Source organism: Oncorhynchus nerka, unplaced genomic scaffold (genome assembly GCF_034236695.1).
Source record: "Oncorhynchus nerka isolate Pitt River unplaced genomic scaffold, Oner_Uvic_2.0 unplaced_scaffold_1948, whole genome shotgun sequence".
NCBI classification, from domain to species: Eukaryota; Metazoa; Chordata; class Actinopteri; order Salmoniformes; family Salmonidae; genus Oncorhynchus; species Oncorhynchus nerka.
In genome coordinates this window covers 1-25,721 of record NW_027039378.1, presented here as the reverse complement: position 1 = coordinate 25,721, position 25,721 = coordinate 1, and the positions used below count along the sequence as shown (strand labels likewise).

Genomic DNA, 25,721 nt, shown 5'->3' with positions numbered 1-25,721 from the left:
CCAGGAGACTGCTCAGAAAACTCAAGGAGAACATCAGCTGGGCCCGTATGAAGATTAAACCATCCAAGTCATGCAGCATCTCGATTGTGAAGGGAGTACTCTCTGACCTGAAATTCTTCATCGGAGATGACCAAATCCCAACAGTGTCTGAACAGCCGGTAAAAAGCCTTGGAAGGTGGTATGATGCAAGCCTGAAGGACAAAGACCAGGTGCAACAGCTGCGCAAAGACATCAGTAGTAGCCTACAGTCCATCGACAACACCCAGCTACCTGGAAAGTTAAAGGCCTGGTGTCTGCAGTTTGGTCTCCTACCCCAGGTGTTGTGGCCCTTAGCAGTGTATGAGGTTCCAATCTCAACAGTGGAGAGGATGGAAAGAGGAGTCACAGGCTACTTAAAGAAGTGGCTCGGAGTTCCACGATGCCTTACCACCATAGGCTTCTATGGAGATGGTGTCCTCAAGCTGCCCCTCACCAGTCTAACAGAGGAATTCAAGTGTGCAAAAACCAGGCTCCAGATGACACTGAATGAATCTCGAGACCCAGTGGTGAGCAACAACGCGCCGACTTTGGCAACTGGGCGCAAATTGAGGCCAGGAAAAGCAGTCCAGGAGGCAACAGCAGCCCTCAGACATGCTGACATTGTGGGTCATGTTCAGCAAGGGAGAGGAGGCCTTGGGCTAACTAGCCTTGCTGCTTGGAGTAAGGCCACTGCACCAGAGCGGCGGAAGATGGTAGTGCAGGAAGTACGCCATCAGGAAGAGACTGCAAGATGGGCCAAGGCAGTCTCTCTTCCCAAACAGGGACAGTGGACTCGATGGGACAGTGTGGAGAAGAGAAAGATCAGCTGGAAGGATCTGTGGGCCATGGAAGCGAGGCGGTCGAGCTTTTCCATCAGAGCAACATATGACATCCTTCCAACACCAGTTAATCTTCACCAATGGTATGGTGAAGATCCAGACTGTGCCCTCTGTTCCATGCCAGCCAACCTCAGGCACATTCTCACAGGGTATAAAACAAGCCTCACCCACTGACGCTACACTTGGCGTCACAACCAAGTCCTTAAAAACCTTGCGTCCGCCCTGGAGGACAAGCGAGCTGCCACCAACTCCCTACCACCCCCAGCAGCATCACACCCCTTACGGACGAACTTTGTCCGCGAAGGGGCTAAACCTCCGAAGAGCGGCTCTACACCATGGTGTAGAGCGAGACCAGCTGCGCTTGGCCCGCGACTGGAAAATGCTAGCTGACATTGGCCGGCAACTTGTGTTTCCTCCGGAGATCGCAACCACCACCCTAAGACCTGACATGGTGCTCTGGTCCCGTTCGCTCAAGGTCTTCATCATTGAGCTCACAGTACCCTGGGAGGACTCAGTATATGAGGCTTATGAGCGAAAACATTTGCGCTATGACGATCTAGCTGCCGAAGCACGGCATCATGGCTGGAACACAGAAGTCCGACCAGTGGAGGTGGGCTGCAGAGGTTTTGTGGCAACATCTACAACCAGACTGCTTAGAGACCTGGGAATTAAGGGCCAGAGCCAGCGTTCGGCAATCAAAGCTGTATCGGAGGCTGCAGAAGGCGGCAGTCAGTGGCTCTGGATGAAGAGGAAAGACCCCAGCTGTGCCCCGAAGTGAGAGGGCCAGGAGGTATGCAGTCAACAATGCTTGACTCAGGGAGGAGGACGCCCCTGCCATGCATAGTCCCATGGGATGTTGGCTATCAACAACAAGGCAACTCCTATGACTAATTGGGAATGGGACGAAAGCGTAGGATTGATCACCCTGTCGCTGGCCAGCTTTGGGGAGGGTGTATAGTGTGAAAGGCCGAAACACCCTAGGAACCAAAGGTACACTACTGACGATGCGCTCCCCAAATTTCACCAGGCTCACTGTTCATTAACTCTTGGAAGTGCTTGCACAAAGGATACTAACATCTCATCCTGTGTTCTTGGAATCTTTATATGAAAACCACTCATTTAGAAGGTTAACATCACATGACATCTTTTCACAAATAGTTTCATGTTTAATCACATACGTTTCTCAATATATATATGTAAACCTGACAGCTGGGAAATGTACACATTAAGAGATATAGTTGTGTGTCAAACAACTTCGACAGGATTGTTCTTTAAATGTCCACGGGCAATTTCCACATTCTCAAAAATAGAAATGGTTTAGCTCTCCCATTTTGGGGATTAAAGAGAAGCTCTTTGCTCTGGTAGACTCTCTCCCTCAATATTGCATGGGAGTTTCCACCAGGTATTTATGACAGTTGTAAAACCTGACGTGGGGGAGAGAGAGAGAAGGGAGGAGCCACAATCTACACCCAAAAGGCCACATCGTGACAGTGAGGAGATCCTCATGGCCGTTTACAGAACAGGAGTATCTGTCTGTATCCTTACTGCTGACTGGGTCTAGGTAGTTATTTTGGTATTTGGGTTGGTGAGACTTTGTCAGAAGACAGGTGGTGCTACAGGTCAGTGTTCTCTTATTTTCCTCTGTGGAGGAAGACACCTTCACCTGCAGCTCTGAATGATTCTAATGAATTATTATAATTTGATATTATATATTACCTGTAGATATTACCAGTAGATATTATATATTGCCTGTAGATATTACAGTGCCTTGCGAAAGTATTCGGCCCCCTTGAACTTTGCGACCTTTTGCCACATTTCAGGCTTCAAACATAAAGATATAAAACTGTATTTATTTTTGTGAAGAATCAACAAGTGGGACACAATCATGAAGTGGAACGACATTTATTGGATATTTCAAACTTTAACAAATCAAAAACTGAAAAATTGGGCGTGCAAAATTATTCAGCCCCTTTACTTTCAGTGCAGCAAACTCTCTCCAGAAGTTCAGTGAGGATCTCTGAATGATCCAATGTTGACCTAAATGACTAATGATGATAAATACAATCCACCTGTGTGTAATCAAGTCTCCGTATAAATGCACCTGCACTGTGATAGTCTCAGAGGTCCGTTAAAAGCGCAGAGAGCATCATGAAGAACAAGGAACACACCAGGCAGGTCCGAGATACTGTTGTGAAGAAGTTTAAAGCCGGATTTGGATACAAAAAGATTTCCCAAGCTTTAAACATCCCAAGGAGCACTGTGCAAGCGATAATATTGAAATGGAAGGAGTATCAGACCACTGCAAATCTACCAAGACCTGGCCGTCCCTCTAAACTTTCAGCTCATATAAGGAGAAAACTGATCAGAGATGCAGCCAAGAGGCCCATGATCACTCTGGATGAACTGCAGAGATCTACAGCTGAGGTGGGAGACTCTGTCCATAGGACAACAATCAGTCGTATATTGCACAAATCTGGCCTTTATGGAAGAGTGGCAAGAAGAAAGCCATTTCTTAAAGATATCCATAAAAAGTGTTGTTTAAAGTTTGCCACAAGCCACCTGGGAGACACACCAAACATGTGGAAGAAGGTGCTCTGGTCAGATGAAACCAAAATTGAACTGTTTGGCAACAATGCAAAACGTTATGTTTGGCGTAAAAGCAACACAGCTCATCACCCTGAACACACCATCCCCACAAACATGGTGGTGGCAGCATCATGGTTTTGGCCTGCTTTTCTTCAGCAGGGACAGGAAAGATGGTTAAAATTGATGGGAAGATGGATGGAGCCAAATACAGGACCATTCTGGAAGAAAACCTGATGGAGTCTGCAAAAGACCTGAGACTGGGACTGAGATTTGTCTTCCAACAAGACAATTATCCAAAACATAAAGCAAAATCTACAATGGAATGGTTCAAAAATAAACATATCCAGGTGTTAGAATGGCCAAGTCAAAGTCCAGACCTGAATCCAATCGAGAATCTGTGGAAAGAACTGAAAACTGCTGTTCACAAATGCTCTCCATCCAACCTCACTGAGCTCGAGCTGTTTTGCAAGGAGGAATGGGAAAAAAATTCAGTCTCTCGAAGTGCAAAACTGATAGAGACATACCCCAAGCGACTTACAGCTGTAATCGCAGCAAAAGGTGGCGCTACAAAGTATTAACTTAAGGGGGCTGAATAATTTTGCACGCCCAATTTTTCAGTTTTTGATTTGTTAAAAAAGTTTGAAATATCCAATAAATGTCGTTCCACTTCATGATTGTGTCCCACTTGTTGTTGATTCTTCACAAAAAATACAGTTTTATATCTTTATGTTTGAAGCCTGAAATGTGGCAAAAGGTCGCAAAGTTCAAGGGGGCCGAATACTTTCGCAAGGCACTGTATATATTACCTGTAGATATTATATATTACCTGTATATATTATATATTACCTGTGACAGTAAGTTGTTCCAGGGCACAGATACTCTGATGGGTGTAAGTCACGTTGAAAGAGTTCTGACCCAAAACACCTAAAACAGTAGGAGGCCCATTCATTTATTCAATTAGTTTCTTCTATAATTATTACACTAAAACAACAGAAACACAACATGCAACAATTTGTTAGATTTTACTGAGTTACAGTTCATATAAACAAATCAGTAAACTGTTCTAAATGAATTAGACCCTAATCTATGGATTTCACATGACTGGGATTACAGATATGCATCTGTTGGTCATAGATCCCTTAAAAAAGGTAGTCAGTATCAGTGCCAGTCAGTGCCTCAGTATCAGTCAGTGCCTCATGCAGCGCGACACATCTCCTTCACATAATTTGTTTTTGTATTGAATACGTGTCATGGAAATTACCACCAGGGCCTCAAATAAACTGAAATGAATCATTATTTATTATCAGCAAGATGGAGAGATTCCAACAAACTTAATGCACCATAGTACACGTCGGTCGGGAGCTCTTTCGGGGCAGTCCCGTTAGTTCTCTTATACACTGCTAACACAGACAAGTTATATTTGCATGGTTTACATTACTCATCATTAACGTTTGGATCCTGCATGTGACTGGAACCGTCTCCTATCTTAACTTGCAAAACATATAATGGGCATTCTGCCAAAAGGTCTGAGGGGGTCATGACCGTCTCCCCCTCATATCTCTACCCAGCACCTACAGGAACCAATGACTGTATGAGACATAATGTACAATTCAAGACTCTCTTCAGACAACATTTCCATCACACATGAATATGCACCTACCATTTCTGAAACATTATTTGATGGATAGTAGGAGTTAATGAAATAGATACAGCTCTGAACACGCCACCACACACACAGGACTCCTACTTCAAGACACTTGGTAAATATGGATCCAGAGCTGCATATCATGCTACACAGGTTACCATGGTAATCAGACTTAGTAAACTGTTAGAGAATGGGAGATGGATGACTCTTCACAAGATGTTTTCTATTGAAACTGTATTTAGGGATCTGGAACCGGTGCCGGAGAGGAGGGAGATGAAAGAAAACATGTTTGAGCTTTCTGGTGTTTTATCAGTGACACTGAATGAGCAAACCACTTTCCACAAAGACAGGAGTAAGATTTCTCTCCAGTGTGTATTCGCTGGTGTCTAGTCAGCTCTACTGATTGAATGAAGCTCTTCCCACACTGATCACAGCTATAAGGCTTCTCTCCTGTGTGTATGCGTTGGTGTGTGTTCAGGTGTCCTGACTGATTGAAGCTCTTTCCACACTGATCACAGCTATATGGCTTCTCTCCTGTGTGTAGGCGTTGGTGTGTAGTCAGGTCTCCGGATTGATTGAAGCTCTTCCCACACTGATGACAGCTATAAGGCTTCTCTCCTGTGTGTATGCGTTTGTGTGTAGTCAGCGATCCTGAATGATTGAAGCTCTTCCCACACCGATCACAGCTATAAGGCTTCTCTCCTGTGTGTATGCGTTGGTGTTCAGTCAGGGATCCTGAATGATTAAAGCTTTTCCCACACTGATCACAGCTATAAGGCTTCTCTCCTGTGTGTATGCGTTGGTGTATAATCAGGGATCCTGAATGATTGAAGCTCTTCCCACACTGGTCACAGCTATAAGGCTTCTCTCCTGTGTGGATGCGTTGGTGTGTCGTCAGGGTGGAATCTCGAGCAAAGCTCTTCCCACACTGACCACAGCTATAAGGCTTATCTCCTCTGTGTGTTCGCTGGTGTGTAGTCAGAGTGAAATCTCGAGCAAAGCTCTTCCCACACTGATCACAGCTATAAGGCTTCTCTCCTGTGTGTATGCGTTGGTGTAAAGTCAGGTGTCCTGACTGATTGAAGCTCTTCCCACACTGATCACAGCTGTAAGGCTTCTCTCCTGTGTGTAGGCGTTTGTGTGTAGTCAGGTCTCCTGATCGAATGAAGGTCTTCCCACAATGATCACAGCTATAAGGCTTCTCTCCTGTGTGTATGCGTTGGTGTGTAGTCAGTTGTCCTGAATTATTGAAGCTCTTCCCACACTGATCACAGCGATAAGGCTTCTCTCCTGTGTGTATGCGTTGGTGTCTAGTCAGGTCTCCTGATCGACTGAAGCCCTTCCCACACTGATCACAGCTATAAGGCTTCTCTCCTGTGTGTATGCGTTCGTGTATAGTCAGGTGTCCTGATTTATTAAAGCTCTTCCCACACTGATCACAGCTATAAGGCTTCTCTCCTGTGTGTATGCGTTGGTGTGTAGTCAGTTGTCCTGAATTATTGAAGCTCTTCCCACACTGATCACAGCTATAAGGCTTCTCTCCTGTGTGTATACGTTGGTGTCTAGTCAGGTCTCCTGATCGACTAAAGCACTTCCCACACTGATCACAGCGATAAGGTTTCTCTCTTGAGTATACGTGTTTGTGTGTTGTCTGGGCTCCTGATTGAATGAGGTATTTCCCACAATCAAAGCAGGGGTACGGTATCTCCCCTGTATGAATTTTCTGATGAGAATTTAATGTTTTAGAATCAGCTAAACTCTTCCCACACTGAGAGCAGTGGTACAGTTTCTCACCGGTGTGAATCCGCTCATGAATGATCAATTCCTTCTGTTTAGCAAAACTCTTCCCACAGTCAAAGCAGCAGTGGTGAGGTTTCTTCCCTATACATCTCTGCTGGTGTTTCTTGAGGTATTCTGATCTGGAGAGACTCTGCTCTTTCTCCTCAGCATCATGATGTTGTTGAGGTGCCCCAGATGATAAGCCCTTCCCACTGAGAGAGCAACGATTAGGGATGTCCCCTGTGAAACAAAGACATTAAATCATTAAGGTCTGCAAATATGGGTCCATAAACAGATCGGTATTTCCATTAAATGAATGCCTTTTGCGTCCTTCTGATATTTTTCCAGTAATAATTGTGCACCAATATTCCATTTTAAATCTCTGTTATATAAAATAAAGTGCCATTTAATACAGAACACATGGATGGAGTATTTGATTAATTAGATTTGTTTTATGAATAAAGACTTGCTAAAGTGACACAATTCAGCATTTTGACAGGTCCCTCCGTCAAAACTTCTAGAAAGATTTTAACCCACCTAATACAATAATAACTCGTAGGTTTACCATCATTGAGTACGGTTACAAGCGCAGAATAATAAGACTATTGTGAATAGTCAATTAGTATAGGAGTTTGATTTAAACATGGACAGGCTTGGAAAGTAGAACAATTTCCCTCATAAACCTGTTTATATGGACACATCTGAAATCAGGCTACGTGACTTTGATAAATGCAAAAAATAGGCGATCAAAATAAACTTTCTACAACAGCGACCATGTTATTTTAAGCATATTTGATTGAGTTCGGATAAATAAAGATGCATACTTTCAGGTTTTCCTGAACTCACCGGACTCGAGCAAAAGATGTTAGCTGGCGCTGCTTGCCTATTTTAGCCATGTAATCCAGAGGTTTTGTTGTTTTCAGTCGTCCCCTGTTAAGTCAACCCGGTTACTTTATTTGGCACTTACTATAGTATTTATTTCTATGTAACCTCTTGAGATGAGAAACTTGTTTTTTATTTAGTTGAGCACTTGCTCTTCATGACAGAATGTTAAAATTATGTGAAATCAAACTGTTTTTTTTTACCAAGTTACACTTCTTAAAATCGACCAGATATTTTAATCAATATATGCTTAAATCAATTATTTGTTACAGAAGCAGACTGTAGTCTAATCCACACACCATGGTTCTTACGTAATGAAATCACATCTCCATGTTCCTCTTCTCCTCTCTCAGTTCCGCTCTGCCCCGGTGTTTTCCTGCAGTCGACCAGACCCAGCAGTAAAGTACAGGGAGACATTATACCTGGGGACTCCAGGGGGGTGAAGTGGGGCGGGCTAGCTTTGTCCTGTTGGCCACAATAAGTATTCTACATTGATTAACATTAAACCAAATATTTTATTAATTTATTCCAAACCTCTGATTTTGGGTGCATCCCTAGAATATCTACTTTTTCCTCAAATGCTGAATCGTTCACTACTTCCCACTAATCGAAGAGCATTGACTGGTGGAGGAATGGGCTAGTTTCCACCATATATCTCATACCAGTCATTTCCTTTCAAACAGCGATGAAGAGGTGAAGCGAGAGGGATAACTGGGCCCAAAATCTGTCTTCTGTTTCATTTGATCAAATATAAAATTCGTACCGATTAGGTTGTTAAGAGTGTATTGATAAAAATAGGACACTTTATATGGTAGTAGTGACTTGTCACTAGTTACCGCAAACAAAGCCCTAAACCACGCCCATTTCTACCATTGTCCTTATTAACATGTGATTTTAACCCTAACCTGAACAACACTTCTAGCGTTATGCCTAATCCTACATAAATGTAAATGCTAAATAGAAGTTAGACTCTGTTGCAACACGCATGTCTGCCCTCTCGTTGGCTATAATGGTCCCACCTGATCTTGCCTTTTTCCGATTTCCTTCAATTTTTAAAGACATTTATTTTCTTTGTTTGAGCGGCCACTTGAGTATCAGGTCAAATAATGGACAATGTGTTCGAAATCAGCGAAGGAATGTGAACACTTTGGGAGGAAGGAGAGATAATTAGGTCAGTCACAGATTCCTAAACATGATATAGTAGTAGTAGTAGGCTACTTTGTTGAAGAAGAAAAAAATCCCAACAAGTTTTTCCGTCATGTTTTTTTGTCCAGCCGTTTAAACCCAACACATCAATGTGGAGGATCCAAGATGATGAAAACTAGGCCTAGACATTTTGTACAACACAGGAGGCATATAGACTTACCCGATCCATTGTGGAAGCTATTGTTTATTTGTATGGCATGACATGTTGTAGGGTACAGTACAGTTGAACTACTTTTGTTGTAGTGTTCAGATAATGACTAGGGAGTTGCTGAGAAAAAAAATCGATTCTCAAGGCTGCGACTGATGCGCCCCTAGACCAGAGCAATCAAACATCTATTTAAATATCAAAACGTAAATAAGTTAGAACAAATAAACGTCTCATGTAGCCTAATATTACTTCAGAAAGTTCCTGGATAACATTTGACGTGATCTATAAAAGTGAAGAAAACGTTCAACACCCACTTTCCCTAAGAATCCTGTTGTCTGATATCGTCTACTTTACCTGACAGCCACTTGGAACACATGCGCAAAGAGGGAGTATCTCAACAGGCTTCTCTCTCGCGAGGGAGTATCTGGTTCTCGAACAACATTGTCCTTGTGCGCCAATTAGTTCATATTAGTGGGAATCTATTTACACGGAGAGGAATTATGGAAAGATACAACTTTGAGGTAATTGTTCAAATATAAGTTTGAATAATTAAAATGTTCTTATACTAAGCAAACCAGACGGCACAATTTTCTTGTTTTTTGAAATGTACGGATAGCCGGATAGTCAGACAGCATTTACAAACAAATAATTTATGTTTATTGAGTCTGCCAGAGCAGAGTCAGTAGGGATGACCAGGGATGTTCTCTGTTTAGTGAGTCTGCCAGAGCAGAGTCAGTAGGGATGACCAGGGATGTTCTCTGTTTAGTGAGTCTGCCAGAGCAGAGTCAGTAGGGATGACCAGGGATGTTCTCTGTTTAGTGAGTCTGCCAGAGCAGAGTCAGTAGGGATGACCAGGGATGTTCTCTGTTTAGTGAGTCTGCCAGAGTCAGTAGGGATGACCAGGGATGTTCTCTGTTTAGTGAGTCTGCCAGAGCAGAGTCAGTAGGGATGACCAGGGATGTTCTCTGTTTATTGAGTCTGCCAGATCAGAGTCAGTAGGGATGACCAGGGATGTTCTCTGTTTGTTTGCCAGAGTGAGTCTGCCAGGGATGCAGAGTCTCAGTCAGTAGGGATGACCAGGGATGTTCTCTGTTTAGTGAGTCTGCCAGAGCAGAGTCAGTAGGGATGACCAGGGATGTTCTCTGTATATTGAGTCTGCCAGATCAGAGTCAGTAGGACGACCAGGGATGTTCTCTTCATAAGTGTGTGAATTGAACCATTTTCGGTCCTGCTAATAATTCAAAATGTAATTAGGACTTTTGGGCTTTAGGGAAAATTACATTATTTTCTTGTGGGATGTAGTGAAGTGAAAGTTGTCAAATATATATAAAGTACAGATACACCCAAAAACTACTAAAGTAGTACTTTAAATTATTTTTACTTAAGTACTTTACACCCCTGTGTAAGTATTTATTCTAAACTAAACTACAGTCAAATGTATTGTATTTATAACTAACTCCCTTCTGTCTATGTATATAACTTGTATACAATAAATAAACAATAAAGATGCAATTTCAAAATAACAAATAAAGCTATATTGTAGCTATAAAGCAAACGTTAGCTAGCTAATGACAAGCTCATCTCTGCTGCCTGAATGCTTTCACGTTTCTCTCGTCTGGGTTTCTTGCTGTTAGCGATCACATGGACAAGCAGTAGCCTACTGCAGTAGTAAGACTACACAAATTACCAACAAGGTTGCAAGTTCAAATCCCCGAGCTGACAAAGTACAAATCTGTCGTTCTGCCCCTGAACAGGCTGTTAACCCACTGTTCCTAGGCCATCATTGAAAATAAGAATTTGTTCTTAACTGACTTGCCTAGTTAAATAAAGGTAAAATTAAAAATTAAAAAATGTCACATAGGCCTACAGATCAGTGCCCCCTTTAATAGAGTACAGTCATTGCCAAAAGTTTTGAGAATTATACAAATATTAATTTTCAAAGTCTGCTGCCTCAGTTTGTATGATGGCAATTTGCATATACTCCAGAATGTTATGAAGAGTGATCAGATGAATTGCAAAGTCCCTCTTTGCATTGCAAATGAACTGAATCCCCACAAAACATTTCCACTGCATTTCAGCCCTGCCACAAACGGACCAGCTGACATGATGTCAGTGATTCTTTCGTTAACACAGGTGTGAGTGTTGACGAGGACAAGGCTGGAGATCACTCTGTCATGCTGATTGAGTTTGAATAACAGACTGGAAGCTTCAAAAGGAGGGTGGTGCTTGGAACCATTGCCAGTAAGATTGTACCTAAATCAAACATTTATCGGATCTTCAAGGAGAGCGGTTCAATTGTTGTGAAGAAGGCTTCAGGGCACCCAAGAAAGTCCAGCAAGCGCCAGGACCGTCTCCTAAAGTTGATTCAGCTGCGGGATCGGGGCACCACCAGCACAGAGCTTGCTCAGGAATGGCAGCAGGCAGGTGTGAGTGCATCTGCACGCACAGTGAGGCGAAGACTTTGGGAGGATGGCCTGGTGTCAAGAAGGGCAGCAAAGAAGCCACTTCTCTCCAGGAAAAACATCAGGGACAGACTGATATTCTCCAAAAGGTACAGGGATTGGACTGCTGAGGACTGGGGTAAAGTCATTTTCTCTGATGAATCCCCTTTCCGATTGTTTGGGGCATCCGGAAAAAAGCTTGTTTGGAGAAGACCAGGTGAGCGCTACCATCAGTCCTGTGTCATGCCAACAGTAAAGCATCCTGACACCATTCATGTGTGGGGTTGCTTCTCAGCCAAGGGAGTGGGCTCACTCACAATTTTGCCTAAGACACAGCCATGAATAAAGAATGGTACCAACACATCCTCCGAGAGCAACTTCTCCCATCCATCCAGGTACAGTTTGGTGACAATGCCTTTTCCAGCATGATGGAGCACGTTGTAGCGGTATTTATTAGAGAGGGGTAAAGAAAGATTTTGTTCGGGCGCCAGGCAGGTATTAACCATGCCGAAAGGAAAAGAGTAGAATAGAGAGAGTACCACTACCAGACCCACACACATCAGCAGAAGAGACTGCCTAGAGTGTAGCCTGTTTACCAGATAGCCAGTGGAGAGAAAAAAAGAATACACACCATATAAAACCCACATCACAGCACAGGGGTAACCCAAACACGAATACCTCATACAATAATATTAATACTAATAATGGCAGAGCAATTCAACAGCAACTTCATACAAGAACGAACCCAGTCATCAACATAGGATTTGCAATAATCTGTATTATTTTCTAGTGGATGAGTGCACAGGGTATGAATGTGGGGGGTGTTCAGCGACACAACAAAAAGCCTTAAAAATGTCCACAGTCTTCTCGGCCACATGTCATTAGTACACCTCACCTCAATACAGTTCACATAACAATACACAACTTGCAAGCAACCTCCCTTTTAACTAAAATGTCCAGCTTGTTTAATAGCCTTGCGGAGGAATAGCTGCATTGTTTATTTCGGACATATTACCAGACACCTTGCCCTGATTCAAAATACTTCTGGCAGGGCAATAATAGTCCAGCTCTAATGAACTTCAAGGGGAAGTGCATTTGAAAAATAGAGAGTCTGTTGCAGGGTAAAGCACTGGAACGAGAGGGAAGAGAAAGAGAGAGAAAAAGAGAAATCTGACTGTCTGACTGTCCGATGGTTTGTTGGTTTGTATGTTAAAGCTTCGCAACAATGTTGCTACGAATCCATGCGATCCATAACAGGCGCGGTCCCAAACAAAAACAACCACGATCTAAAGCGATCACACCGATGATTGAGTTAACTACATTATAAACTACAAACGCTGAAAACAAACAAAACTTCTGCAGCACAGCACACACAATCAAACTGTCGCGCCACCCAAGAGCTCCTCCCCAAAGAGCTAAACGAGCTCTCTTTATTTCCTCCTTCCTTACTGCTCATGCACTTAAAGTGGCAGCGCACGGTGAAGGCTCCGTGCAGATTTCGCCACAACGTTGTCATAAGGCAAAAGTGATAACTAAGTGGCTCGGGGAACAAAACGTCGATATTTTGGTTCCATGGCCAGGAAACTCCCCAGACCATAATCCCATTGAGAACTTGTGGTCAATCCTCAAGAGGCGGGTGGACAAACAAATACCCACAGATTCTGACAAACTCAAAGCATTGATTATGCAAGAATGGGCTGTCATCAGTCAGGATGTGGCCCAGAAGTTATTTGACAGCATGCCAGGGTGGATTGCAGAGGTCTTGAAAAAGAAGGGTCAACACTGCAAATATTGACTCTCTGCATCAACCTCATGTAATTGTCAACATAAGCCTTTGACACTTATGAAATGCTTGTAGTTTTAGTTTTACTTCAGTTTTCCATATTAAACATCTGACAAAAATATCTAAAGACACTGAAGCAGCAAACTTTATGGAAATTCATATTTGTGTCGTTCTCAAAACGTTTGGCCACGACTGTAGATGGTTAATATTATGTAGATTACACGTCATACTGCAACTAAGCACGGGAGGGGGGTGGTCACTTATTGTAGCAAATGTGTAGCTCCTGTAAGACATGTTTCTCCAATTGTTTCAAACTTATTTTATTCTCATTATCATGACTATAGCATTGTTGTTTTGGAACTCAGGCGCACAATATATCCTGGTCTCTTCTACGTAATTCAACTCAACATAATTCAACTGAACATAACAAAATAAATTACACCACACTACAGATGTCCATTTTACATTTGGATTTACATGCAAGCTTTCATTCTGCAGAACAAATCACCGATAAAAAGTAGAACGGTAGGGTATAAGTTATTATCAAGTGTACTTACAGAGTGAAGAGAGAGCGAGAGTTTTGATAGAATACCTTATTGGATGTGTGAAACAAAGTCTGAGGTCTGTGGTTGACACCGTCCAGATGTAGAGGCTAAAATGGTGATGAAGAGCTGTCTTCCTGTCATGTCTCCTCCTGACAACCAACATGTCAGTAAAGGGCTTTTCAACAAATCTATTAACTTCTTATGGAGCACTTATTATACAAGAGGCCTATGTTCCTTCTAGAAGCCAAGGGTTTAAGTCAGTCAAGCTATTCTACAAGAAGGAGAGTTGTAAAATATCCCTATTAAGATCCTACAATATAATTGGACCACAGTGCTCTCTACTGGCATCTCAACACAACAACCGTCAACAGCTGACTCAAACCATAGAGGTAGGTAGAGGGAGCACTTGGTCCAAAGCCTATTTTAGCATGGATAGCAGCATTGAGGGTTTTCACCATTTTGAAGTAGTCGACTAGGTGGGACTTGATATGAGTTCAGGAAGGATAAAAAAAGTATATCCAGGTCAGCATGAAGGGTCTGCTAATTAATTATACTCCTGAGCAAACATTCCATGACTGCAGGTGGCAGGAAATCACCAACCTTGACTTTGCACCTGTTCAGACGATACAGACTCCAGCACAGATGACGGCAGTTTGCACCTTTTTAATTTATTTTAAAAACTGCCAATACACACATAGAAGAACCCAACCTATTTCTGGGTTTGAGGCAGTTGGACGGTGGAATATAGAGGCACTTCCTGGTTTCTGTGGTGAATACTGTTGTGAACATCATCCTGATCATCTGTGTCTGCTGTCTGTGCTGCAGAAGGGGTCATGGCCATGCCTGAGCCGTTGACATAAATTGGACTAGCGTCTCGCTGATGGGGAAAGAAGACCGATAACATTACGGTTGAAAAATACAGTAACGCCACAGTCATTGGCATAGAAAGATGCCTGAGCAGAGTGCACACTTCCGTTTGTCAGCACACCTCCGTTTGTCAGCACACTTCCGTTTGTCAGCACACTTCCGTTTGTCAGCACACTTCCGTTTGTCAGCACACTCCCGTTTGTCAGCACACTCCCGTTTGTCAGCACACTCCTGAGCAAACATTTGTCAGCACACTTTCCCGTTTGTCAGCACACTCCCGTTTGTCAGCACACTCCCGTTTGTCAGCACACTCCCGTTTGTCAGCACATCTGTGTCTGCTGTCTGTGCTGCCTGAGACATAAAGGGTCTCGCGACCGATAACTTCCGTTTGTCAGCACACTTCCGTTTGTCAGCACACTCCCGTTTGTCAGCACACTCCCGTTTGTCAGCACACTCCGTTTGTCAGCACACTCCGTTTGTCAGTTTGTCAGCACACTTCCGTTTGTCAGCACACTTCCGTTTGTCAGCACACTTCCGTTTTTCAAAAGAAACGGTAGTTAGGTTGAAAATGCTTTATCCCTGAAAACCAGAAAAATCCACTTTGCCAAGCAGCTAAGGGTGATTCACACATACCGTTGTCAGTCAGCTGATTCCAACAGACTCACAAGTCCATTCTCTGCTGTGTCTCTTCTGTCAGAGGTGGATTTGGAGGCCTTCTCCCTGTTTTTGCGAATGATGGAAAGAATAAATAAATGAACAGATGATTGGATGAATTAATTAATCAATTAAAATCAAGTATAATATTGAGATCAATGATTATAAAACAGAATATGAAAAGGGGTTAATTCCTCTCACTCACCTGAACCACATAAAGCCAGAGGATGAGAATCAGAACATACACTATGATTCCTACAGCTGCTTCCTTCAAAGACGATTGTTCCCCCACAGACAACACAGGAAAATTGAGATTATTGTAGCCTTCTACTGTACAGGAGTTTCTGCCTGTATCCTCACTGCTGACTGGGTCGAGGATCAAACGTACCACCACACCAACCATGTCATTCTTTTTAAGCATATTTAATTCTGAGTTTGGAGAAAAAAAGTTTGTTTGTGAAAACAATTTCTAAACTGTTTACTTTTAGTTTTTCCTGAACTCAGTCAAAAGAAGTTAGCTGACGCTGCTTGTGTTAGCACATACACAGATTAAATACACCTCTATAACTCTGATTAAAGTGTTTACATGTCCTAATCATTCTAAAGATTGTTCAGAAAACCAGGTGTTTTTAAAGGTGTATCCTTACTTCAGTTATGACCTTACACCAATTAAGATCAGCAGTGTAAGATGTTTACATGACTAATGCCATAATCAGTTTAATAGGAAATGATTAGTGTGCATGTAAAGCCCTAGTTATTTGGTTACCAGTGGTGTGAAGTACTGAAGTAAAAATACTTAAAGCACTACATAAGTCGTTTTCTTGTGTATCTGTACTTTACTATTCATATTTTTGACAACTTTTACTTCACTACATTGCTAAAGAATATAATGTACTTTTTACTCCATACATTTTCCTGACACCCAAAAGTACTCATTACATTTTGAATGCTTAGCAGGACAGGAAAATTGTCCAATTCACATATTTATCAAGAGAACATGCCTGGTCATCCCTACTGCCTCCGATCTGGTGGACTGACTAAACACAAATGCTTTGTTTGTAAATGATGTCTGAGTGTTGGATTGAGCCCCTGACTATCTGTAAATTAAAAAAATAAGAAAATGGTACTGTCTGCTTTGCTTAATATAAGGAATTTAAAATGAGTCTATACCTCGGATTTGGGTGCATCCCTCGAATATCTGTTGTTCCTTTAATGTTCACTCGTTCAAAACGACCCGCAAATCTAAGAGCATTGGCTGGTGGAGGCATGCGCTAGTTTCCACCATATTTCATATACCAGTCATTTCCTATCAAACAGTGAAGAAGTGGAGAAGCAAGAGGGATAACTGGGCCCAAAATCTGTCTTCTGGCTTATTTGATCATATATACATTTCGTAACGAGTTGGTTGTTAGGAGTGTATTGGTAAAAGTAGGACGTGTGACATCCTGGCAACTTTGAGGGTTGCTATACAGAAGACAGTCCTATTTGGTAAAATACCAAGTATTATGCCAAGAACAGCTCAAATAAGCAAAGAGAAACGACAGTCCATCATGACTTTAAGACATGAAGGTCAGTCAGTCCGGAAAGTGCAATCACAAAAACCATTGAGTGCTATGATGAAACTGGCACTCTTGAGGACCGCCACATGAAAGAAAGACTCAGAGTTACCTCTGCTGCAGAGGATAATTTCATTAGAGGTACCAGACTCAGAAATCGGTAATTACAGTGCCTTGCGAATGTATTCGGCCCCCTTGAACTTTGCGACCTTTTGCCACATTTCAGGCTTCAAACATAAAGATATAAAACTGTATTTTTTTGTGAAGAATCAACAACAAGTGGGACACAATCATGAAGTGGAACAAATCAAAAACTGAAAAATTGGGCGTGCAAAATTATTCAGCCCCTTTACTTTCAGTGCAGCAAACTCTCTCCAGAAGTTCAGTGAGGATCTCTGAATGATCCAATGTTGACCTAAATGACTAATGATGATAAATACAATCCACCTGTGTGTAATCAAGTCTCCGTATAAATGCACCTGCACTGTGATAGTCTCAGAGGTCCGTTAAAAGCGCAGAGAGCATCATGAAGAACAAGGAACACACCAGGCAGGTCCGAGATACTGTTGTGAAGAAGTTTAAAGCCGGATTTGGATACAAAAAGATTTCCCAAGCTTTAAACATCCCAAGGAGCACTGTGCAAGCGATAATATTGAAATGGAAGGAGTATCAGACCACTGCAAATCTACCAAGACCTGGCCGTCCCTCTAAACTTTCAGCTCATACAAGGAGAAGACTGATCAGAGATGCAGCCAAGAGGCCCATGATCACTCTGGATGAACTGCAGAGATCTACAGCTGAGGTGGGAGACTCTGTCCCTAGGACAACAATCAGTTGTATATTGCACAAATCTGGTCTTTATGGAAGAGTGGCAAGAAGAAAGCCATTTCTTAAAGATATCCATAAAAAGTGTTTAAAGTTTGCCACAAGCCACCTGGGAGACACACCAAACATGTGGAAGAAGGTGCTCTGGTCAGATGAAACCAAAATTGAACTTTTTGGCAACAATGCAAAACGTTATGTTTGGCGTAAAAGCAACACAGCGCATCACCCTGAACACACCATCCCCACTGTCAAACATGGTGGTGGCAGCATCATGGTTTGGGCCTGCTTTTCTTCAGCAGGGACAGGGAAGATGGTTAAAATTGATGAGAAGATGGATGGAGCCAAATACAGGATCATTCTGGAAGAAAACCTGATGGAGTCTGAAAAAGACCTGAGACTGGGACGGAGATTTGTCTTCCAACAAGACAATGATCCAAAACATAAAGCAAAATCTACAATGGAATGGTTCAAAAATAAACATATCCAGGTGTTAGAATGGCCAAGTCAAAGTCCAGACCTGAATCCAATCGAGAATCTGTGGAAAGAACTGAAAACGGCTGTTCACAAATGCTCTCCATCCAAACTCACTGAGCTCGAGCTGTTTTGCAAAGAGGAATGGGAAAAAATGTCAGTCTCTCGATGTGCAAAACTGATAGACATACCCCAAGCGACTTACAGCTGTAATCGCAGCAAAAGGTGGTGCTACAAAGTATTAACTTAAGGGGGCTGAATAATTTTGCACGCCCAATTTTTCAGTTTTTGATTTGTTAAAAAAGTTTGAAATATCCAATAAATGTCGTTCCACTTCATGATTGTGTCCCGCTTGTTGTTGATTCTTCACAAAAAAATACAGTTTTATATCTTTATGTTTGAAGCCTGAAATGTGGCAAAAGGTCGCAAAGTTCAAGGGGGCCGAATACTTTCGCAAGGCACTGTAACTGCACCTCAAATTGCAGCCCAAATAAATGCTTCAGAGTTCAAGTAACAGACATCTCAAACATCAACTGTTCAGAGGAGACTGTGTGAATCAGACCTTCATGGTCGAATTGCAGGCAAGAAACCACTACTAAAGGACACGAATAAGAATTAGAGACTTGCTTGGGCCAAGAAACACGAGCAATGGACATTAGACCGGTGGAAATCTGTTCTTTGGTCTGATGAGTCCAGATTTGGGTTTTTGGTTCCAAACATCATTGTGAGACGCAGAATAAGGGAAAGGGGGATACCTAGTCAGTTGTCCAACAGAATGTATTCAACTGAAATGTGTCTTCTACATTTAACCCAACCCCTCTGAATAGGTGAACAGATGATCTCTGCATGTGTGGATCCCACCGTGAAGCAGGGAGGTGTTACGGTGTGGGGGTGATTTGCTGGTGACACTGTCTGTGATTTATTTAGAATTCAAGGTGCACACTTAACCAGCATGGCTACCACAGCATTCTGCAGCAATACCCAATACCCAATTCCCATCTGGTTTGTGCTTAGTGGGACTATCATTGTTTTTCAACAGGACAATGACCCAAAACACACCTCCAGGCTGTGTAAGGGCTATTTGACCAAGAATGAGAGTGATGGAGTGCTGCATCAGATGACCTGGCATCTACAATCACCAGATCTCAACCCAATTGAGATGGTTTGGGATGAGCTGGACTGCAGAGTGAAGGAAAAGCTGCCAAAAAGGGCTCAGCATATGTGGGAACTCTGTGGGAGCAAGATGTAAATATAGGAAGAAACAATACTGTACCACAAGAGAAAGATACACTTAAGAGTGCATTTGCCATTCTGGTGAAATGCATTGTCTATTGTATAGGACAGGAAGCCAAAGTAAGGCCATGAGAGCATAGGACAGCTGGACATACCAAGGTCAGAGGGACATACAAAGGAGGGGGTCAGCCAAATGACCAACTGATGGACTATAGACATAGGGCATATATTTTTAGGACATGAACAGAAGAGACAAAGTCTACTAGTCCTAATAAGGACAAGCCAAACATAAGGGGCCCATAGGATAAGATGGGCATGTATTATTTTTGGGACATGAAGAGGTCCTGTCACCATTATAACTTGACTGAAAGCAGATATGGGCGTTATTGGGCGTGAACAAGCAGGATGCACAGATTGGGATATAATGGTGGCAGATGGACTGAGGGAAATAACTTCATTTGCATGTGGGATGGACTCATATGTTGTATGTGTATAAATCAGAGCCAGTGCTCTGGAAAAGTGTGTGTTCCGCGGACCATCTAGGCTTCTGATATGTTTGTATTAAAAGCCTATATTGAATTCACAAGTTCTTGTAAGTGTTATATTTTGTAACGATCCTCCACGACATCTCCTTCAAGAATGTTGGAAAAGCATTCCAGGTCACTACCTCATGAAGTTGGTTGAGATTATACCAAGAGTGTGCAAAGCTTACTACATGATTCCATGTGTGTTATTTCATAGTTTTGATGTCTTCACTATTATCCTACAATGTAGAAAACAGTCAAATAAAGAAAAACCCTGTAATGATTAAATGTGGACAAACTTTTGACTGGTACTGTACAATAAGGAAAGTTGAAAGATATACCCATTAAAATCATTGAAAACAAATGCAACATCATCATTTGACCACACTTCCTTATGTCTCATAAGCGACAGTAAAACCTGATGAAGGGTTTTAAAAAGAAATGTTAACATCTTTAGGACCAACAAAAATTATACAAGAGGCCTATGCTCCTTATAAAAAAAATGAATTATTATAGATTTTAAAAGTCTATAATGTGATAAGCAGACGTTGATCAGATAATGGATTTAATTATTAATCTATTGAATACATGAATACACAGAGTATTGTTGAAACATTATTCTACATTATACAGTTATTTAATGGATAACAGGAGTTGATGAAAAAAGATACAGCTCTGAACCACCCCACCACACACAGGACTCCTACTCCAAGACACTTGATACATATGGATCCAGAGCTGCATATTATGCAACACAGGTTACCATGGTAATCAGACTTAGTTAGAGAATGGAAAATGGATGACTCTTTACAAGATGTTTTCTATTGAAACTTTATTTAGGGACCTGGAACCGGTGCCGGAGAGGAGGGAGATGAAAGAAAACATGTTTGTGATTTCTGGTGTTTTTTCAGTGACCCTGAATGAGCAAAGCTCTTTCCACATAGACAAGAGTAAGGTTTCTCTCCTGTGTGTGAGAGCTGGTGTGTAGTCAGGGCGAAATCTTGAGCAAAACTCTTCCCACACTGATCACAGCTATAAGGCTTCTCTCCTGTGTGTATTCGTTGGTGTATAGTTAGGGATCCTGATTGATTGAAGCTCTTCCCACACTGATGACAGCTATAAGGCTTCTCTCCTGTGTGTATATGTTGGTGTGCAGTCAGGGTGGAAGCTTGAGCAAAACCCTTCCCACACTGATGACAGCTATAAGGCTTCTCTCCTGTGTGTATATGTTGGTGTGCAGTCAGGGTGGAAGCTTGAGCAAAACCCTTCCCACACTGATCACAGCTATAAGGCTTCTCTCCTGTGTGTATTCGTTGGTGTATAGTTAGGTATCCTGATTGATTGAAGCTCTTCCCACACTGATCACAGCTATAAGGCTTCTCTCCTGTGTGTATGCGTTGGTGTTTAGTCAGGACTCCTGATTGACTGAAGCTCTTCCCACACTGATCACAGCTATAAGGCTTCTCTCCTGTGTGTGTGCGCTGGTGTGCAGTCAGTTGTCCTGAGTACCTGAAGCTCTTCCCACAATGATAACAGCAATAAGGCTTCTCTCCTGTGTGTATGCGTTGGTGTGTAGTCAGGTCTCCTGATTGATTGAAGCTCTTCCCACATTGATCACAGCTATAAGGCTTCTCTCCTGTGTGTATGCGTTGGTGTGTAACCAGGGATCCTGAATGATTGAAGCTCTTCCCACACTGATCACAGCTATAAGGCTTCTCTCCTGTGTGTATGCGTTGGTGTTTAGTCAGGTCTCCTGATTGATTGAAGCTCTTCCCACACTGATCACAGCTATAAGGCTTCTCTCCTGTGTGTGTTGCACTGTGTTCAGTCAGGTGTCCTGACGTTGCAGTGTGTTCCTGAAGCTCTTCCCACAATGAATAACAGCATATAAGGCTTCTCTCCTGTGTGTATGCGTTGGTGTGTAGTCAGGTCTCCTGAATGATTGAAGCTCTTCCCACACTGATCACAGCTATAAGGCTTCTCTCCTGTGTGTATGCGTTGGTGTGTAATCAGGGATCCTGAATGATTGAAGCTCTTCCCACACTGATCACAGCTATAAGGCTTCTCTCCTGTGTGTATGCGTTGGTGTGTAGTCAGGTCTCCGGATTGATTGAAGCTCTTCCCACACTGATCACAGCTATAAGGCTTCTCTCCTGTGTGTTTGCGTTGGTGTTCAGTCAGGTGTCCTGACTTCCTGAAGCTCTTCCCACACTGAATACAGATATAAGGCTTCTCTCCTGTATGTATGCGTTGGTGTGAAGTCAGAGTTCCGGACAGTGCAAAGCTCTTCCCACACTCTTCACAGCTGTAAGGCTTCTCTCCTGTGTGTATGCGTTTGTGACTAGTCAGGTGTCCTGAGTTCTTGAAGCTCTTCCCACACTGATCACAGCTGTAAGGCTTCTCTCTTGTGTGTATGCGTTGGTGTCTAGTCAGGTGTCCTGAGTTCCTGAAGCTCTTCCCACACTGATCACAGCAGTAAGGCTTCTCTCCTGTGTGTATGCGTTGGTGTGTTGTCAGGGCCCTTGATTGACTGAAGCTCTTCCCACAATCAAAGCAGGGGTAAGGCCTCTCCCCTGTATGAATTCTCTGAGATTGTAAGGTTTTAGATGCAGCAAAACTCTTCCCACACTGAGAGCAGCGGTACATTTTCCTCCCAGTGTGAATCTGCTTGTAAATGTCCAATTCCCTCTGTTTAGCAGAACTCTTCCCACAGTCAAAGCAGCAGTGGTCAGGTTTCTTCCCTGTAAGTCTCTGATGGTGTTTCTTGAGGTGTTCTGGTCTGGAGAGACTCTTCTCTGTCTTGTCAGCATCATGACGTTGTCGAGGCTCCACAGATGATAAGCCCCTCCCACTGAGAGAGCAACGGTTAGGGCTGTCCCCTGTGAAACAAAGATATTGAATAGCATGGACATCTGAAATCAGGATACCTGATGGGACTTTGATAAATGCTGAAAATTGCCAATCAAAATAAATGAACTACCACAGTGACCTTCTTTTAGAAGCATATTTGATTCCGATTTCGGACATATTAAGTTTGTATGTGAAAACTATTTCTAAGATGTATACTTTCAGTTTCCCTGAACTCACTGCACTCGAACAAAAGGAGGAAGCTTGCGCTGCTCGCGCTAGAACATGTGCAGATTAAAAATGCCTCTATGAATCTGATGAAGGCCTTTACGTGGCCTAATACATTTTAAAAATTGCTCAGAAAACCAGGTGTTTTTAAACAGCGTCACTTCGATTGTCAACTTAAGCCAATTAAGATAAGCAGAGTAAGGTGTTTACATGACTAATGCCACACTCGGCCTACTGCCACAACTAGTTTAATGTCAAATGATGAGTGTGGATGTGTTGGATTCTTGCTTTTAATATACCTATTCATGTTACCATACTAGAACTTGTTGATTACCTTGCATGTAGAAGGAATGTATATGTTGGGGTCAATGGAGGGAGGATAGGAACTAAGTGTATGGAAAGTTACTGAGTGAGACAAGGGGGAGTGCAGAAAGTTAACACTCTCAAAACATGTTATTTCCTAAGGAGGGAGGCAAAGGGCAACAGTCTGGTTTCAGTCACTGATAAATTGGACAGCTGTGGATTAGAGAGGAGCGAGGAATTTGGGGGTAGGCCGATGAAGTGGAGTGAGAAGAAACAGTCCTACTTGACACATACTTCCACGCCCACGACGGTTCTATAGCATCAGGCAAGGCCATGACAACACCATTGAGAGGAACCAATTAAGTTCCTGCCGAGCAACAGAAATGTATTGGCTGTTTAGATCTGCTCCGCCTAGTAGGAGGATATAAATAGATGTTCTTGTGTAATGATGTCTTTGCAGCTGTATGACCCAGTGGGTGAAGAATCTTGGATTGAGCCTTTCCAAGTTCTGAGTTTTTACTCTGTTTGTTCAGAACCTAACACATGTAAACATACTCATTGTAAAGCGCTAGTTATTTTGTTGCTTTGACAAAGTCCTTTCTGAAGGTTATTATGGATGTGATTAGTAATTAATTTACGTATGTCCCTCATTTTAAGGTCTACCCTGTTACATGAACTGAACTCTTGTTTTAATATGGTGAAACTATTCTTTAAAAAAAAGGTTTTCAAAAGAAACACTGAACATCTAATAGTCAAATCAGAGTAAAAGCAGGTGAGCTGGTTCTACCTTTTTAAAAATCAATTTACTGTTGTTTTGTGGTGGGAAACGGAGCATCTCAACCCTTCTATCCAGACACAGACATGATAGAGATGTTTTAACAATAACTTTTTATGTGAAGACTGCATTCAATTACTACTTCCTGTTGCACAATACTAGCTTCCATTCCCCCGTCACAAACAGATTCATGGCTGGTTTAAAGGACTATTTTACCAATGTAGTGTTTTTGTTGTTTTCAGTAGTCCCCTGTTACGGTCAACCCTGTTACTTTATTTGGCACATTGGCACTTTGTGTAGTCATATTTTTATTAAATATCTTGTTTTTTATGAAGTTGAACATGTGCTCTTTATTACAGAATGGTAAAATTAGGTGCATTTTTTACACATTTAAAAATGGGTGGAATGACCCAGATATTTTCATATATAATTTATCAATTAATGACTAAAGTGCATAGAGATGGCAGGATTCTGATTATGACGTCACTGTTTTAGCACTATCCACTGAGTTCTGAAACTACGGTGAGCGACATTGAACAATGTTCCAATAAATCTACAATCACTGCCATCTTGAAGCTGAAATTGGGATTATGTTAAATGTGCTAATGTCCATACCAACAAAACCGTAAAGGAGAGCAATGTAGAATACAGTGAACTCAGCAAAAGGAGTAACTCTGCTATCGTTTCAGAACTGTAGTCTAATCTACACACCATGGTTCTTACTTAATGAAATCACATCTCCATCTTCCTTCTCTTCTTCTTCTCCTCTCTGCCCCGGTGTTTTCCTGCAGTCAACCAGACCCAGCAGTAAAGCGGTCCTGGGAGACGTTTGACCTGGGGACTCCAGGAAGGTGGAGGGGGACGGGCTAGCTTTGTCCTGTTGGATACAAGAAATATTGAACAGTATCATTAAACCAAATATTTTATTAATTTAGTCCACACCTTTAATTTGGTTGCATCCCTAGAATATCAACTTTTTGCTTAAATGTTCAATCGTTCACTACTTTCCACAAATCTTGGGTTGGTGGAGGCATGGGCTAGTCAGTTTCCACCATATTTATTATACCAGTCATTACCTTTCAAAACGACTTGTATTTTCTTCCCATATATTTTTTTTTAACTAGGCAAGTCAGTTAAGAACAAATTCTTATTTTCAATGACGGCCTAGGAAGAGTGGGTTAACTGCCTGTTCAGGGGCAGAACGACAGAGTTGTACCTTGTCAAGTCTGGGATTTGAACTTGCAACCTTCAGGTTACTAGTCCAACACTAACCACTAGGCTACCCTGTCGCCCCAATATACAGATGGATCAAAAGACCCAAGGACAGGTCAGACTGGACCAGCCTTTGTTGAACAGGAAAGTGGCTGTCAGGAGACGTATTACAGACCACCTGGCTGTGTACATGGCAGAGCTGATGGCCGTACTGCAGTGGGCAGAATAAGTCAAACCAGACAGTGTAGTTATATGTTCTGACTCATGTGCTGCATTGAAGAGTCTACAATCATTTAGCTCACATAGCAGACAAGGAGCACTACATGAGGAAATTCAAATTCATGCCCGGGTGAG

At 42.3% G+C, this 25,721-nt stretch overlaps 1 protein-coding gene and 2 long non-coding RNA genes across 3 annotated transcripts; all 3 read right to left on the bottom strand.

The window, feature by feature from the left end:
• Nucleotides 1-4,446: 4,446 nt before the first annotated feature.
• On the bottom strand, nucleotides 4,447-25,715 carry LOC135567527 (zinc finger protein 493-like). Its single transcript, XM_065014889.1, is given in 5 exon segments — nucleotides 4,447-6,856; nucleotides 10,912-10,919; nucleotides 20,949-21,885; nucleotides 21,887-22,881; nucleotides 24,867-25,715. Coding segments are annotated over 5 exon segments (3,669 nt in total). The 5' UTR covers nucleotides 25,066-25,715; the 3' UTR covers nucleotides 4,447-5,326.
• LOC135567528 (uncharacterized) lies at nucleotides 7,033-9,969 on the bottom strand. Its single transcript, XR_010462374.1, has 4 exons — nucleotides 9,116-9,969; nucleotides 8,049-8,125; nucleotides 7,714-7,797; nucleotides 7,033-7,107 (listed from the first exon to the last, which is right to left on the bottom strand). It is a non-coding gene; the product is annotated as an uncharacterized LOC135567528 (long non-coding RNA).
• Nucleotides 14,520-17,153, bottom strand: LOC115118140 (uncharacterized). The gene is made up of 3 exons (XR_010462373.1): nucleotides 15,599-17,153; nucleotides 15,373-15,459; nucleotides 14,520-14,749 (listed from the first exon to the last, which is right to left on the bottom strand). It is a non-coding gene; the product is annotated as an uncharacterized LOC115118140 (long non-coding RNA).
• Nucleotides 25,716-25,721: the final 6 nt, after the last annotated feature.